This window comes from Notamacropus eugenii, chromosome 6, assembly GCF_028372415.1.
Source record: "Notamacropus eugenii isolate mMacEug1 chromosome 6, mMacEug1.pri_v2, whole genome shotgun sequence".
Taxonomy (NCBI): domain Eukaryota; kingdom Metazoa; phylum Chordata; class Mammalia; order Diprotodontia; family Macropodidae; genus Notamacropus; species Notamacropus eugenii.
Window position 1 is genome coordinate 143,966,346 of NC_092877.1, and position 17,365 is coordinate 143,983,710.

Below are 17,365 nucleotides of genomic sequence, written 5' to 3' on the forward strand. Positions count from 1 at the left end.
TTTCCTCATCTGTAAAATGAGCCAGAGAAGGAAGTGGCAAACCATTCTAGTATCTTTGCAAAGAACTCCCAGTTGGAGTCATGAAGAGTCAGACAAAATTGAAGAGCAAAATTTATATTCATATATATATATATATGAATTTTAAATCCATAGATGTCTTAAATATTTTATGTACTTATTTTGCATCCTTAATTTATACATTTTTAAAATAATTTTATTCTTTCATTTAATTTCTACATGGCACCTCTCCTTAGCCATCCTCCAGTTTATACTCCTCTTTACAACAATAGAAAATCTAATCGTTTTGGCAAAGTCAACCAACACAGCAACCATGTCTGATAGTTTTTACAAAATTCTACATCTGCAGTCAGTCTCTACCTTTCTAATAAGAGAAGGAAGCCTGATTCATATGCTTTGAAAAAGTTTTTTTCTTTGTTTTTGGTATTTTACTATATTGCTTTTTTCTCATTAGCTATCATTAGAAGGTCAAATGTGAATTCTTCAGAGGAAAAAAAGATTTAACTCATGTAGCAGAAATCTACTTAAGAATGGATGTTTTTAAAACCATATATTTAAGGGACAAAATAACATCTGGTCCTACATGGCAGACATGGAAGCCATGGGGAGTGGATTTCAGATAAACAGAAGACGGATGAGAACTGAGCAAAAATGGTATTGAGTGAGGTGAGAAGGGAGGTGTCTGCCAGGAAAGGTGTGACAGGGTCATCTCCCCAGAATGCTGTAAACAAGACTCATGCTTTCAAACTCTAGAATTATATAAAGTTTAAACATTGCTGGGAAATGTCACAAAATGTCAATATCTATGGTTTTTATGCTGGTATAGTACTGTAAATGCTGAGAAAAAAAAAGACAGTTAATTAAAGAGGATGGAATATAATGGCTTGAAAAGCCACTGCTCTGTAGCAGCACTAAAGCACAATAGTTTTACAGGCCTGTATCTTGTTTGAGGAATCCTTGATTCTGTGTATATTGGACATATTTGATGAATGCTGAATAGATAATATAGTGTGGACCTGTGATCCCTGGTGGCTTTTATAATTGAACAATTCTATCAGGGCTGTGGAGGAGACTAGGCACCGGACAGAGGCGGCATGGCAGAAAATGGTCACTGTGTTACTTTTATTTTATCACTTTTAGCAGTAACTTCTTTACAGCTTCCCCTCATCACTCCAGTACTCTGGGTACAACGTCAACAGACAGTGGTAATATGCCATAACAACCCTTAATGTTTTCTAAAAATAGGAATCAGAACAAACACCTTCCTTCAGAGCTTTGAGCTTTAAACCACGAATTTCTACTATTTCTACAAACGCTGATACGGTTCAGTCATTTGTTTGACTCTTTGTGATCCCATTTGTGTTTTTTTTGTCAGGGATAGTGGAGTGATTTGCCGTTTCCTTCTCTAGCTCATTTTAATTTTTGTGGTTTTTTTGTGGGGGAGGAATAAGCATTTATTAATTGTTATTAATTATTGTTCCACTTGATCCTCATAATAACCCTGGGAAGTAGGTGCTATTATTACTCCCATTTTGTAGGTGAAGGAAATGAGGCAAACAGGTTTAAGTGACTTGCCCAGGGTCACACAGCTAGTAAGTGTCTGAAGCTGGATTTGAACTTGTTTTCCTGACTCCAGGCCCTTTAACACTGCATCATCCAGCTAATTAGCTAAAGTTAAAAAGAAAAAAATAATCATGTCCATATTTAAAGATCACTTCCTTAAGTCACACCCTCATGCCTTCTCATGGGGTAAAGCTCAGTCTGAGTTCCCTGAGATTGTTTCAGCCCAAGCCTAGAAAGACTTGGAGCATGACCAAGTCAAGGCTGCCAAGTGAAGGGCTGAATTTTCGAAATCCAAGGATTCACTCAGCTAAATCCAAAGGCTCCTCAGCGGGTTAGTGTTAGGCTAATGATGAATTCTTAGGCCAGGGTAGTTTGCCAAGAATATCAACCTAGTTAAAGAGGGTGTGCTCTGCTTCAGTAAAGGGAGCATTCACATGGATGGAATCCCACATCCTTCAAGTCCTGAAGCATACTTACAGAAGAAGTTATAAGAAAGATCTATTTTTATTTTTTTAAGAAAATTATTTAGGAACTAAACTCCTAGGATGTATGCCCACATTTATGTATCTTTCTTCACTAAGGATTTTAAAAAATTAATTCTTCTACAACTACATTCGATACTTGAAGATAGGCACATGTTTTATTGAGTTTTATAACCCTTATAAAATATAATAGGACCATGAATTTAGAGCTGGAAAGGACTTCTGAGCCTATCAAACCTATATACACCCCCATTTTAGAGATGAAGAAACTGAGGCTAAGCACAGCTAAACAACTTGCCCAAGGTCACACAGAATCTGAGGCAGGATATGAACCCAAGGCTAACTCCAGAGTCAGTCATTTTTCCATTATACAACGACTCACTGTTGCTGTTCAGTCATTTTTCAGTCATGTTCAACTCTTCATGACCCCATTTGGGGTTTTCTTGGCAAAGATTCTGAACTGATTTGCCATTTCTTTCTCTAGTTTATTTGACAGATAAGGAAACTGAGGCAAACAGGGTTAAGTAACTTGCCCAGGGTCACATAGCTAGTAAGTGTCTGAACTCAGTAAGATGAATCTTCCTGGTTTCTAGTCCAGGGCTCTACGCACTATGGTGCCATCTCACTGCCCATTGTACTACTCAGCCTCCCAATGAACCATGATTCTGGGTATATTGGACATATCTGATGAATGCTGAATAAATAACGTAGTCTGAACTTATGATCTCACTGGTATAGGAATGCCGGGATAATGAAGCTCTCATTGCCAATGCAGGTTTACATCTTCTCTTTAACTTACCATCTTAGTAAGCTGTCAAAACCAGTAAGAGGTTAAATGACTTGCCCAGGTCCATACAACCAGTGTATGTCAACAGCAGGCCTTGAACCTATGTCTTCCTGATTCTGAGGCCAACTTTCTATGCACTGTGCAGGATCTTCACAGAAATTCTTACTTTTTTGTTTCTTTTGGAGGTAACCAGATGGTACAGTGGATAGAGCATGAAGTCATGAAGACGAGTTCAAATCTTGCTTCAAACAGTTGCTGACTGTGTGACTCGGGGTAAGTCACTTAACCGCTGTTTGTTTCCATTTCCTAACTGTAAATGTATAGCATCTATCTCCCAGGGTTGTTGTGAGTATCACATGAAAAGAATATTTGTAAAACACTAATCCCAGTGCCTGGAATATAGTAGCTAATATATAAATGCTTATTTCCTACCCTTCCTCCAACTCCCAACATCTGACTCAGTTTTCTGATGGGAGCATCTTATTTTTTTCTAGTCACCTACTTAACTTTTTGTTGAAACCTCGTTCTAATGATTTATCATCAACCCTCCATTGTAGCTAAAAGCCTTTATTTCCTATGCTTTCCCTTCCTCTATTAGCTACCACATGAAAGAAATGAACAGAAATGGAGAAAGATAATTCAACATTCCTGGTTCTCAGTTTCTGTCTCTAAAATAATTCCTTCCTTAAGTACTTGGTTGATCAATGTCCTGTCATTGAGACCATATATATATGGTCTCTCTCTCTATATATATATCAATTGGTAGTGGTGGTGATAACCATAAAGATTTAGGCCCATCATTTCCCTGGGATAAGGAACTCCCAGTGAGGAAAATCCTTCTAGCAATGCAGAACAGAGCCTGCTCTGTAACTGATTATTTCCGAAAATTGCCGTGGAAGGAGAAGTGACTTGCCAGGGTCCCACAGCCAGAAGATGTTAAAGACATAACTTGAACCCAGAATCTGAATCTGAAGCCAACTTTCTATTCACTAAGCTAGTTCCCTCTCCTAAATGAATTCAATCTATCTCAAATCAGTCTTTCAGACTCAATGAAACATACCACAGTGAGGTTTTCGCCCTGATGTCAATGGCATCAGGATCAGCAGACGCCCACCTTACCTCCTGGTGGGTTTTCTAACAACGGACATGCACGCGTGAGAGCAAACCCCATTTCGATAAGGTTTGGGCAGCTGTTTGTTACACACATGGTTAAGTAATCTAAAGCACTAGATAAATCCAAAAATAAATGCTTAAATATATTTTGCTTCCTTTACCTTTAAACCAGAACTCCTGTACCACATACACATAACATTTGCTTTTAAAAATAGCTACAGCATCGTAATGCATTAAACATGAATCTTCTCTGCCACTTGTTAGTGGCAAGGACATCAAGTTAGAATGAGAATTTTATTTATCCCAAATCCCCATTAGTACACAGCATAAGACACACTGAAATACTGAATTGCAGAGTTACTTTATAAAAGTTAATTTAAAATTTTATAAGTCAGGAAAATTTTTTAAAAATCATGTAAGAAGGACCTTTGTAATCCTCCAATATGTTGCATGCATATTGACGCAGTTAAATATTTAGTATTTATTTTCAGCCAGCATGCACATGTATATGTGATGGCAACAAGCTAATGCATACTTTATGTATGCAAATTTATTAATTATTTATGCAAATAATCACACGTTTGTATTATATGAAGGTCAAATGATGCATGAAAGCAAGTGACCACTAGTTTAGGCTCATACTCTCCCCTTCTTTTTATCTTGTTATAAAACAAGGCCACCCACCCTCTACCCTTCCCTTCTTCTACCTCCTTTCCCTCCATTCCACTCCCATCTCCCCAACTTGCTCTTAACAGTGAGCAGGTTTTAATCAAGGCTTTAGAGAATCATTTCAGCTTCAAATTTATCCAGTATCACAGACTTAACTTGTTATGAAGTCTCCTAAATTAATTTAGGATCAAATTCTTTAAAAAATCCCAGGATTTTACTTCATTAAAGCATCGGCAAGCATGTTTTACAAAAAGAGGTTCTAGATACGCTCATGATCAGTCAACTTGGTGCTTGGGAAACATCAGAAATTAGTACAAAACACTTACTACGTTATGAAAACGAGTATAGCATTGCCCCCTTTGTATCAAAATACTCCTAACCGAAGTGAATGCATTATTTTACTAATGGTACATTTCTTTATTTCAGTTATACAATTTCAATGTGATTTTTAAGAACTTCACAGATTTTACCAAAAGTAAATTAAACTATTTTATCAAATGAGCCAAATAAAAGAGATTGAGAGTCACTTTTCCTCCTCTCCCCCTTTTGCCCCCCAGGTCTTAGTTTCTACATCCGTACATGAGGGGAAAGCTCCTTCAATTCCATTGTCTGATTTTGGGATCCTAAAAAAATAACTTTATTTAAGAGCTAACACTTAGCAATATCACAACAGACTCCAACAAAACCACTTATTCCACAGGTAAAAAACAATGCCTAAGTACTATTCTAGATCTTTGTCAGTTTCTCCTAGTCTAACAAGGATTTTAAAAAAAATTAATCAAATACTAAGATCAGATGTATCAAAAATATTTTCACATTTAAAAATACTAAATATGCTCAAACCTATTCCATGTAGAATCATTAGTTTCTTCATCTGGCAAATGGGGATAATGTTACTTCTGGTACCTACTTCATAGCACTATTGTGAGCATCAAATGAGATAATGTCCATAAAGGGCTTTGTAAACCTTTAAAAATTACATACATGGAAACTATATCATTATACATCTCCAATCTTCTTAGTCTTTTAAGTCAGTATTTGGAAGTAAAGAGGTACATTAATAGAGGCTAAGATAAAAGTACTAGGGGAAAAATATGGATCTAATAAGCACTCCTAATACAAGTTTTTTTTTTCATGACTGTAAAAACACCTTAAAAAGAAGGTTAAGAGGCAATTAATGACAAAACCTTAACTAAAATATTGCAAATGCGATATCATAATACCTTAGTAAATACGAGAATTATGAGAGCCATGAAATTAAAGGACTTTGATATATGTAAGATCAGTAGAAATGATTCATCATTATTTAATGGATGTTTAATTTTTAAATGCCATGTTCCCATGAAAAAGGTATACTGAATAGGGGAACTGGAAATTTCAGCAGAGAATCAAGACAAAAGAAACAAACTTTATACACAGAGGCCTTTTTAAAGGCTACACTTACCCAGCGGCTTCATCTTTTGTCAACCCTTTCCATTTCAATTCCAGATATTGATCTGTCTCATCTTTAATTTTCATCATTTGAGCCCTAAATTTAAATGAGAGAAAAATTAAAAGAGAACTGAAGTTCTAAGTAGAAAGATGACAAGATATATAGATGGAACTGAGGAAAAATACTAGAGAAGAAGCATTCATTGATGAGTCTGCTGGGGATAAGCAGTGTTGCACAAAGAACTGAGCAAAGTGAGATAAACCTTTTGAATAAATAGTACACTTTGTTGGGATTGGAAGCTCAATTCCGTGTGGACGGTCTCGGGTGGGTAAAAGTGGGACTTCTAAATCTTAGAGTCTTACGAGGCCCTCCATGAACAGCGGGGGTTCGAGAAGGTCAGACTGAGCTAGCTCGGCTAGCTCGGGTATTTCCGCCTCTCCCCCGGAGATACCTGATGGGTGAAGTCTCCCTGCCCTCGAGGTCGTCCCGGATTGGAGCACACCTAGTTACCTAACAGCATGGTATTGAGATGCAAACTGTGTGGCTGAAGATTAAGTAGGATTGAGGAAGCCAGAAAGCTCTCTCTTAGCACGTGTGGAGCCAAGAGGACAGTAAGGCTCCGCTTCTTTTCTTTCCTCTCTCCCCTCCCCCTCTCTCCCCGCTTGTACTTCTACTTCCAATCCCTTAAGCTTAGCCTCCTTAGGAAATCTCTCCCTCTTCCTCCTAAGGAAGACCCCCCTGCATTTGTAACCCGGACCCTGAAATAAAGCTCAACCCCTGTTTGACTCTGGAACGTCCTTTCTCTCATACGTTTATCCGGTTTGGCCAACCGAAGACCTGGGACAGGTGAGAAAGACTCGGGTAGCCCAATACAGGCCTCTAGGCATGGCAGTTGGCGACCCAACAGGGATTGGGAGCGTAGATAATCCTGGGTGCTTTTGGGGTACACCCGGAAGGGGCTGTGAAAGAAGCGAGTCCTGAATCCTAGATTCGGAAGGAGAGAAAGTGGAGAGAAGCTTCCCAAACCCCTGGGAAAAGGGCAGGGATGAGGAATCAATTGCCAGTATAAAGCCAGAGGAACAGGAGGTCTGGGCTGAGACACTTCACAGGGAAGGCAGGGAGGCGGGGGTCACAATAGTTAAATCTCCCCCTCTTCCTCCTAAGGAAGACCCCCCTGCATTTGTAACCCGGACCCTGAAATAAAGCTCAACCCCTGTTTGACTCTGGAACGTCCTTTCTCTCATACGTTTATCTGGTTTGGCCAACCGAAGACCTGGGACAGGTAAGAAAGACTCGGGTAGCCCAATACAGGCCTCTAGACTTGGCAACACTTAAGTCTTTATTATGTAGGACTGAAAATATTTAAGGTTCGAAAAACTGTTGATCCCCAAATCTAAACCAATATGGTACTCAAGGACGGGATATTCATAAAATCTTTTTTTCCTTCAGTTTTGAACTTTGAAGCTTTAGTAACATAACTTGCAACAATATAATAATATATTAATATAGGATATATTACATACCATGCACATATAATATTCTATATTTTCTAATCTAATCCAATCACTCAGAGGCCTTTAAATGAAAAAGTTGCTAGTAGTAGAACTCAATTTACTTTCTCATCTACGGGAGTCATTTCACATGTTTATTTTTCAGGATTTTTTTGTCTACCAGATCTGTGATTTCTATTTTTAAATTAAAAAAATATTTTTTTAACCAGAGCCTATCTAAAAGAGGTTGCAATGTTGTATATGGAAGAAATAGAACACTTCTGTTTCTATCCAAAGACAGAACTCAGAGTAAAAGTAACAAGGAAGCAACTTTGAGACAACATGGAGAAAAGATTCTGAAGAATTAGAGTAATCCAAAAGGGAATCTGCTGTCTTTGGAAGGAGTGGGTTTTTTGTCACTCACTGAAGGTTTTCAAGCAGAACCCAGATGATTGCAGGTCAGACATGCTACAGATTAGAGTCTTACTTTAGGTATGTGTTGTAATAGATGACCTCTGAGAAGGTCCCTTTGAGTTCTGATATTCTCTGAGTGTCTCCATGATGGCCTTCCTACTCAGACATTCTGTGGCTGGTCACCAATGACACCAAAGCTATTATTTCTGGTCTTAACTCTGACTCAATCCACTGTGAATGGTAAATATCAGACCTCTTTCTTTTCAGAGAGAAACCAATTAACTTAATTATGCCCAGTATTGGAGTAAATGACCTGGGTATATTCAAGAACATACTTAATCCATGGAAATGATGAATAATGCTGGTATATCATAATCTCTTGGGAGTAACTTCACTCAATGAATTTTTCTCTTATTCCTAATCCAAGACCACCCTTCCTCTATGCTCATTGGAATTGCAGAAGACAAAGCATCATAGAAATCAAAACACAAAACAAAAAAGCCTGAAAATAGCAGAATCAGAACCACTTACTTTGTGAGGCCTGCTGGGGAACATGTGTGCCTCTTTCTTGTTAAGAGGGCGAGCTTTGAGTATTCTATCTGCACAGGTGGCAAAGTCGTCATTGTGAACTAAGAGAAAAGAGCAGAAACAGTATTGATTTTAATGAAGGACTTCAAAGGGTTGAGATCCTATCAGAGACCCACATCCTGTCACAGCAACTGGTACTGAACGTATTCATGTGGCAGACAAGAAATTGTCCAGGTTAGGGAGCATTTGTGCCTGCTTACTTTCTTATTTCTTCTTGTCATTTCTTGCTTTTGGCCACTTGATGAATGATTTGGGTATGCAGTATGAAGTAGACTAGGGGTAGCTAGGTGGCACAGTGGACAGAGCACTCATCTTCCTTAGTTCAAATCTGATCTTAGACAAGCTGGATGATGCTGGTTATGTCACCTCACCCTGTTTGCCTCAGTTTCCTCTTCTGCCAAATGTACTAGAGAAGGAAATGGCAAACCATTCCAGTATCTTTGCCAAGAAAACCCTAAATGCTGTCATGAAGAATTAAACATGATTGAACAACCACAAAGGGGAAAATAAACTGTCTTAGAATGGTTGAGTTTGAGATAGAGTCAGTGAGGTAGAACAGGGGAGAGCACTGGAGTTAGATCAAAATTTCAATCCAGCTTTTGAGGTGGTGGGACCAGGACCCCAAAAGGCAAAGACCATCCCTCTGAAAGCAATCCAGAATCCCAGCAAGCCCACCCTCTACCCCTTATACCATGAGAAAATTCTCGCCTCGTTACAAGTTCATATATGACTTATGTCCACTCTTCTCCAACTGCTTCCTTGACAGTTACAGTAATGAGAAAAGAAAGACAAATTTTGTGTTAGGGAAAAGGTCTCCTTGGGAATTCAACAGTGTCCTTCCCAAGTCACTTCATCTCAGCTGGGTCATACACACTCATTCAGACTTAGGGGACCAAATTTGGCCAGCCTTGCCTCTTCATCTTGCTTAAGTATGACCAGGGATGGCATTGCCTCTCCTTTCATCCAACACTATGCTGACTGATCACAGGAACTCAGCCATCGCGCCAACTGCTTTTGTAACCACAGTGCTAACTACAAGGTGAAAGGAGTAGGGGAAGGTAATGGGCATCTGTATAATACCTGCTATGGGTCAGGCATTGTGCTACCAGCTTTAGTATTGTGAGGAGAAAGTATCAAACTATCTAATCAAGAATAAACTGAAAAGTATTTATTAAGCACCAATTCTGTACCACTCACTGTCATGGGTTCAGGGGACTCAGACAAAAGTAAAACAGTCTTTGCCCTCAAGAAGCTTAGAGGGAGATAACATGTATAGGAGAGGGATATAGGCATATAGGGGATATGATGTATATGTAAAATACACACAAAATAGATTATTTTTTTGGGGGGGAAGCACTAATAGTTAAAAGGTTGAGTTGAGGTTTGAAGGAAAGTAAAGATTTTAAAAGGTGGAGGTGAGAACGGGGTACATTTCAGCTGTGGGGTGGTCAACAGTGTCTGATACTAGAGAGAGGTCTCAGTGTATAAAGACTGAGAAAGGGTAATTGGGTAGTTAGATGGTGTAACAGATAGAGTACTGGGCATGGAATCAGGAAGACCTAAATTCAAATCCAGCCTTAGATACTTAATAGCTGTGTGACCCTGAGTAAGTCACTTAATCTATGCCTCAGTTTCCTCATCTGTAAAATGGAGATAGTAACCGTCTCTACTTCCAGGATTGGTATGAGGATCGAATGAGACAGTACTTGTAAAGTGATTACTGAGCATAGTGCTATATAAATGTTAGCAGCCATCATCATCATCATCACAGTGATCTTTCAAAGAGAAGTTTCTATAACTTAATAGAAAGAAAGGCCAGAACTTAAGTGTTGCGTTCATGAAAAAGTGGAGATAATGGGTATAAATTAATTTTCCCCAAGAAACACAATAATAAAAAGAAGATGAAAGATGGAATGGTAGCTTCATGGTTGGAAGGAAGGAGGGAAAGTCTCCTTGAAAGATTGGGGATACTTAAGTACACTTAAGTAAATGGGAAAGAGATAGTATCAAGGGATCAACTGAAAAGTCATCAAGGAGAAGAAGATGATTCATGGATTAGGTCCTGAAGGCAGTGGGAAGGAAGCAAAGGGCATGGAGGAGGACAGAAGGCCAGAGAAATGAAGGATATTAGGGTAAGTCTTCCTTAGTCTTTGGAGTGGTTGACTGCTATGGTATAACAGTAAGAGGGTTGGATTCAGTCACAGGACCTGAATTTAAATTCTGTCTCAGTCACCTACTACTTTAATAATTTGATCTGGACAAGTCACTTAAACTCTCTGGGCCTCAGGTTCTTCCTTTTTTAAGGTGAGAGGGGGGAGAGATAATCAGGGTTAAGTGACTTGCCAGGGTCACAGAGCTAGTAAGTGCTTGAGTTCAAATTTGAACTCAGGTCCTCCTGACTCCAGAGCCGGCACTCTATCCACTGTGCCACCTATCAGTACCTCCTCAGTTACTTTATTTGAAAAAATGAGGGAGGTGGTGGTAGACTAAGTGGTCTTTAACATCCCTTCCAGTTATAAATTTTTAATCCTATGATGCTGACAGTATTAGCACTAGGAGAAATTAAAGTGAAGGAGATAGATCCGGACAACAGGGATGACTGTGTGACTAACGGTCATGATGAGAGCTTGTAAGGGAAGAGAGAGATAGGGAAGATAGATGGCTAAGAGTTTGTGGTCAGAGTAGAATTTAGGAATTTGGGATTTAGTTTCCTAAAGGAAAAAGGCCAAAAGCAGAGTCAGGAATTTCCCCAAATAAGAGAAGGGCCTAATTAGTTTTATAGTGACTTGGGGTCGTAGGAGCTAGGCCTCCTTTTTTACATATCCTGTCATCACAGGACTAGGAAACATTAATATTAACCCCATATGTTCAATATAAAATGCATACTTTTTTTAATATAGGACAGAAAAAAATCCACTCCAAAAGATAATTACCCAACGAAGTCAAGTTTGTCATTTCAAAGTACTATACATAGAGATGAACAAGACTTCTTTGTCATCCTGATCAACTGGAAATTTTTTTTTCAAGGTCTCAGTCAACGTTTCCTACTATTAAAGTTTCAGCTGCCAGTTCCTTCATTTTGCTTTCCTCTGATCTGAGAATATTAGCAGCAGGAGTACCTTTACTCTTAAATTTAGTTTAATGTAAGTATCGCAAGCCCTGCTGGCAAGCCTGAAGGCATAAACTTTGAATGGGGGGTGGTAAAAACTGAATTTTCAAGTGAAAAAAGTTGAGATATTTTAAGTGAGTGCAAAACAGGAAAAAGAAATCGAATCCAGAGCTAATCTATGTAGCAAAGATTCAAGCCCAGAATTATAGCAGCCAAGGGCTACTCTCATGCTGTCTCCCACTATGGGGACCTGCTCTCTACATGTCCTAAAATACAACACCTGCTTTTTCCATTGGGTAGGACCACTGTATAGTATATTCGTAAATAAGTACGGTTCATTTTAGACAAAATTTGTGCCAGCATAAAGGTGCCCAGGTTAATATTTGTAAATCAAATAGAAATAAATCCTGATATTAATTAGAATGACTTAAATAATCAATTTATATTTGATTACCTTTCTGGTTAAGAATCATACTTTCTCAAGTCTTCCAAAGATCTGTCATGGGATCACAGATAAAATCTTATAGATCATCTCGTCCCATCTTTTCAGCTTACAGATAAGGAAAGGAAGCCCAGTCACACAAATAAATGTAAGAGCTAAGATTTGAAAGCCAAGTCTTAACTCCAGATTCAGTGCTCTTTCTACTGTACAATGCTGCATGTGCTTTGTTTTCCCCAGTGTGTTACTCTCCTCTCTAGACTCAGATTTTGTAAGCCATCCATGCCTTAGCTGGTAGTTCCATTGGTTGCTGTGGCCAAAAAAAAATCCTCATCTCATGGTCAACTTTCTTGTGATGAACCCCTATGCATTTAGATAAGATGGTCCTCAGTTGCATTTCAAGGATAATTAATTTTCAGGCCTTCATTTAATGCTATCTCATTTTGATTAGTACATTCATCTTGCATGGTAGTCAAGAAATGAGTCACCTCCATACCAAGATGAGGCAGCAGAATAGATTTCAATACATATAAATGTTGTTTGAGTTAGCAATTTGAGTACTCCATTTTAGAAAGGAAATTCATTAGCTGGAAAGCATCCTGAGGACAATTATATTGGTGAATGACTTTGAGATTAGGACATAAAATGATCCCTCAAAAGACTGGTGATATTTTGTCTGGAGAAAGGGACTTAGGAGAGAGGGAGTGATAGTTATTTTTTAAGAATGTGAAAGACTGTCATATGGATGAGGGAATAGACTTGTTCTGTTTGGCAGGAGAGAGAAAAGAAGTTGAAAAGAGGCCAATTTTGGCTTGAGGTAAGGAGAAACCCTCTAACAACTGGAGCTATTCAAGGGTTGAATAAGCTACCCCAGGAGGTAGTGTTTAGTTAGTCAGCAAAGGCTGACTAACCACTTACCAGGCATGTGGGTAAATCATATAGTGCATCTGATTTACAGACATTCATGTCAGGGTTGTAGAAGGGATCCATCCTTGGGAACTGGTGGAACTGAACTAGATGGCTTCCAAGAAACCTTGCAGCATCGTGATGCTTCCATGCTAATTAAAGTGATACATACTTGTATTGCAACTTAGGGGATGGGAATTGTGAGGAAGCTAAAACCCATTCTGAGCATCAGTAATTGGAACAGTTGTCACTGTTCTCTATCTTGCCTGGAATGAGATTTCACCACTGTAGGCTTGAATTTACATACCACATCCATGGAGTTAGAAAGCCTCCTCCTTTGCATCTGATCTGAGGTACTCTCCCCAAGCTTGGCTTGGTCTGGCTGTACTCCCAAACCCTCTAGATAACTCAGAGCTAAAGGCAACATTAAAGCTTGAGTCCAGTGTGATCCTGTGATTATGACATAGGAGTCTGGTCATCAGTACTGCAGTCATGGATGGCCTGGTTACTAACACTACTCCTAAAGGCTAGACATGGGGTGGAGCTGAAGAGAGGAAAAGGAATTAGTTGATGGTGATCTTCTCTAGCTGCCAGCTATAGAGGGCACAGAGAGAACCATCATCCCAGAAGTTTAGGCTTAGTGTCTTTGAGACACACCAGGAACATTCTGAGCAGAAGGTGGAGAAGGGCATCGACCCCGGGGTGCTAACTTATGGGAGGTGCTACATATGGCACTAAGGGGGTGCTGAGTCAAAGATGAAAGAGTTGCCTAAAGCCTTTCTATTGCTGGGATTCAGAAGAAATTTGGTGGGGCCTTTGATCTCCTGGTTCACTGTGTATCGCAGTTCCTGTCTCTGGTAGTTGACCCCCACTAGCGCAGACAAATGAGAATACAAAAGCACAGGATGAAAGGTCTGAGAGCGATGGGTAAGACTGAATGCTTCCTGGAGTGTAGCTGAAATTTTAACCTCTTGGTAAAATTCTTCAAAGGGGATCCCCTCTGCCCACCCTCATCCTGAACCATGGGAAAGGGGTGTGGAGAGAGAGGGAATCTAGCACTTTAGGAAGGATGCTTGATTAGCTATGACCAAATGAACACTATTGCCTAACACTAATTCTTTAAAAGTTTTAAGAAAATTACTGCAAGATATTAAAATAGTGTGTAAATTTCTTGTACATCCTAGGTGCTCTATAAATGTTAGTTGAATGATGAATGAATTATTCAGCTGCTAGTGGACTGGGCAGTTAGGTGGTGTGGTGGATAGAGTGCCAGAATTAGAATTAGAATTAGAAGGCCTAGAATTAGAAACACTTATCTTCCTAAGTTCAAATCTGGCCTCAGACACTAATGGTGTGATCCTGGGCAAGTCACTTAACCCTCTTTGCCTCACTTTCCTTATCTGAAAAATGAGCTGGAGAAGGAAATGGCAAATCATTTCGTTACCTTTGCCAAGAAAACCCCAGATGGGGTCATAAAGAGTCAGACATGACTGAAAAAATGACTGAACAACGACAAAGTAGATTAAAGAGAAATCTAAGTGTGTGTCTGCAATGTGTATACAACTTAATTATTCCATCAATACACATTCTCTTAGGAAAGATGAAAATTTTCACACCAATCTCACAAATTACCATGAATACCTACAAGGAAAGATGTAATTGAAATGTTACTTTAAGAGCAAATGAAGCATATTTAGATTTATTCTTAAAAAGTGAGGAAGTCCCATTTTACCAGAATATAATAACAGTGGCCACTGAAACGTTTATAGCCTTTTTACAATTTTTCATTATTTGTATACTTTCTGATGGGTGTGCAATCCCGCTAATGAACACATTGGTTACATTCAACATACATTTTAAAATATGAGATGATAAAGGCAGAAAGAGCTTAGAAAACCCAATTTAACTTACATTTTGAGGTTAGGTCAGAGGTATCTCAGCTCTTGTGGACTTCCAACTGCAAAAATCAAGATAGCAAACAGCGATAATGAAAGAAAGAAGATGATGGTTAAGGCCAACTTTTAGAACATGGATTTTTATATGTGCAGTAAGACCTAACATTTCTTGTGTATTTTTTGAAGAATGAAAACTCAAACAGGACCATATCCTTAATTCAGTGAATCACCTCTCTCTGACCAAAAAATGAAACAAAAGGAAACTTTTCCCACATTTTGCATTGTGTCTGTGTTTTGGGTTTTTTTTTTTTTTTAAGACCTACCTGAGCTTCAGAGCTTTTCATTCAGGACCCTTGATTCATAAGGCGTTTCAGTTTCCTACAAATTATGGGTATTTCACCAATAAGCAGAAGCTTGACCCAGCTAAGGTTTTCACACTAAGGCTAACATAGATAGATAGATAAATAGATAGATAGATAGATAGATAGATAGATAGATAGATAGACAGATAGACAGATAATATATTTAGATATAGATACATATGTGTATCTAGATATAGATACCTATATCTAGATACATATATATTTATCATCATATAGATACATAGATATTTATCATCTATCATCTATATCTATCTATCTGTCTATCTGTCTGTCTGTCTGTCTGTCTGTCTATCTATCTATCTCCCTATCCTGTTTGGTAGGAGAGAAAATGGAAGTAAGAATGAAAAGAGGCATATATTTAGGCTTGAGTTAAGGAAAAACTCCCTAACATTTGCAGGTATTAAAAAATGGAATGATCTATATCTATGTGTGGAACAGATATATAGGTGAAATATGTATGATTTTTATACATATATATTTATATAAAATACACATATATGTATATATGTCTGTACATGTCAATATCTATATCTGTGTGTGGAATATATAGAATATGTATGTGGAATATATGAAATACACAAATATGTACATACATCTATATATCTATAGGTGGATTATATGTGGGGGGAGATATAACACATATACACGCATATGTTTCTATATCCATACAGACAGAGAGCTGGTAGATATGTGTGTGTATGTATGTAGGTATACACACATACATACAAGTAGGCTTTTCGGTTCTCTTTTTCCCCTCTCCGCTGACTCTCAAGGCTGGATGGATTGCATTGCCATCCTCACCGTCCTCATTATTACTGACTGAGAAGGGTCACTGGGTCCGCGGCCCGGGAGTGGGAGGAGGTCTGGTTTTGTGAATTTAGAGTCTGGCCTCTGGAAGGCTCCGCTGCTCGGCTCATTTGGAGAGATTCTCAGAGTTGGCCGGACTTGGGGGACTGGGCGGGGCGGGGTTTGGGAGGGCAGGCTGAAGGGCTCCCAACCCCACCCAGCCTGCACCCTCAAAAAGGTGGGGTGAAGACCAAGTCCGGTTCTGGGCTCAGCCCAACTGCTTCTTTCCCCGCGGGGTCCTCCCTCCCTCCCTCCCTCCCACCCGCGCCCCCTTCCCCGAGGCTGGCGGAGACGCCGTGAACTGGGGGTTCGGGGGTTCCCGCCTCCACCCACGTACCCCGCTCCGGGTCCACGAACCTCAGCCGGGCTATCCGGGGGGAAAGAAGCAGCCAATGTTTTCCTTTCTTCCCTCCTCCTCCTCCACCTTCTCCTCCTCCTGGGGCGGCGGCGACTGCCCCGGGACCCTGCTGCTGCCCCCTCCTCCAGCTTCTTCCGCAGCCCCGGTTACCTGGACCCTCGCCTCTGGCCGGCCCCAGGCGGAGGGGTGACCCGAGGATGACAGGGCTGCAGGAAGGGAGGGGGGACGCCGAGCGCGGTCACCAGGGAAACCGCAGAGGCATGGGCGGGGCTCCACTTCCCAGCAGGGCGGGGCCGGAGAGAGGGCGGGTCTCAGAACCAGGTGAATCCCTCCTACCTGTAAGAGCCTCGAATCCCAGGATCACAGGGTGCAGGTGGAGGATCAGAGCCGGCAGGGTCCATAAAGATCCGCAAGCCTCCTTTTATAGATGGGAAAACCGAGATCAGAAGACTTTAAGCCCAAGTCCCATAGAAATAGTCCGGAGGAGAACTGCGGAGAACCCTATTTCAACCACTCAACAGGTGACCTCCTTGCTAGATACAATGCCATGCTGATCACCACCTGAGTTACTTTCCCTCCTTCTCGCCAGCTTCCCAACGTCTGCTCTTTTCACCTTCTCCATGAAAATTCCTAGATTGGTGTAATCTTTGACTTTCCTGAAATCCTGTAGTGCTTATTTTCAGTATCATACAAGCGGGGGCAGGTTTTTTTCCCCCCATCTTACACAATTCTCCATCGTTTCATATATGCAAACTTGTCTTCCCCAAATAAATAGGAAAATCCTTAAGGGCAGGAAGGAACCTTTGTTGGCAGGTCCTACTGTCCCTAGAATAATGAAGGGCACGTAAAACAGCAGCATGGTTAGAGGAAAGA

General features: G+C 40.0%; 1 protein-coding gene across 5 annotated transcripts in view; it reads right to left on the reverse strand.

Annotated features, from left to right (window-relative positions):
• TTC29 (tetratricopeptide repeat domain 29) overlaps window positions 1-16,644 on the reverse strand; it is a 265,988-nt gene extending 249,344 nt beyond the window's left edge. For 2 of the 5 annotated variants that reach the window (XM_072621193.1, XM_072621195.1), the window contains exons 1-3: window positions 13,318-13,423; window positions 8,500-8,597; window positions 6,077-6,160 (exon numbers count right to left, since the gene is read on the reverse strand). In XM_072621193.1, the coding sequence (XP_072477294.1) occupies window positions 6,077-6,160; window positions 8,500-8,597; window positions 13,318-13,353 (218 nt within the window). In that variant the 5' untranslated portion in view covers window positions 13,354-13,423. Of the gene's footprint in view, window positions 1-6,076; window positions 6,161-8,499; window positions 8,598-13,022; window positions 13,424-14,921; window positions 14,968-16,471 lie in introns of those variants that run through there. The other 3 variants (XM_072621196.1, XM_072621197.1, XM_072621194.1) reach the window with 3 other exon arrangements.
• Window positions 16,645-17,365: the final 721 nt, after the last annotated feature.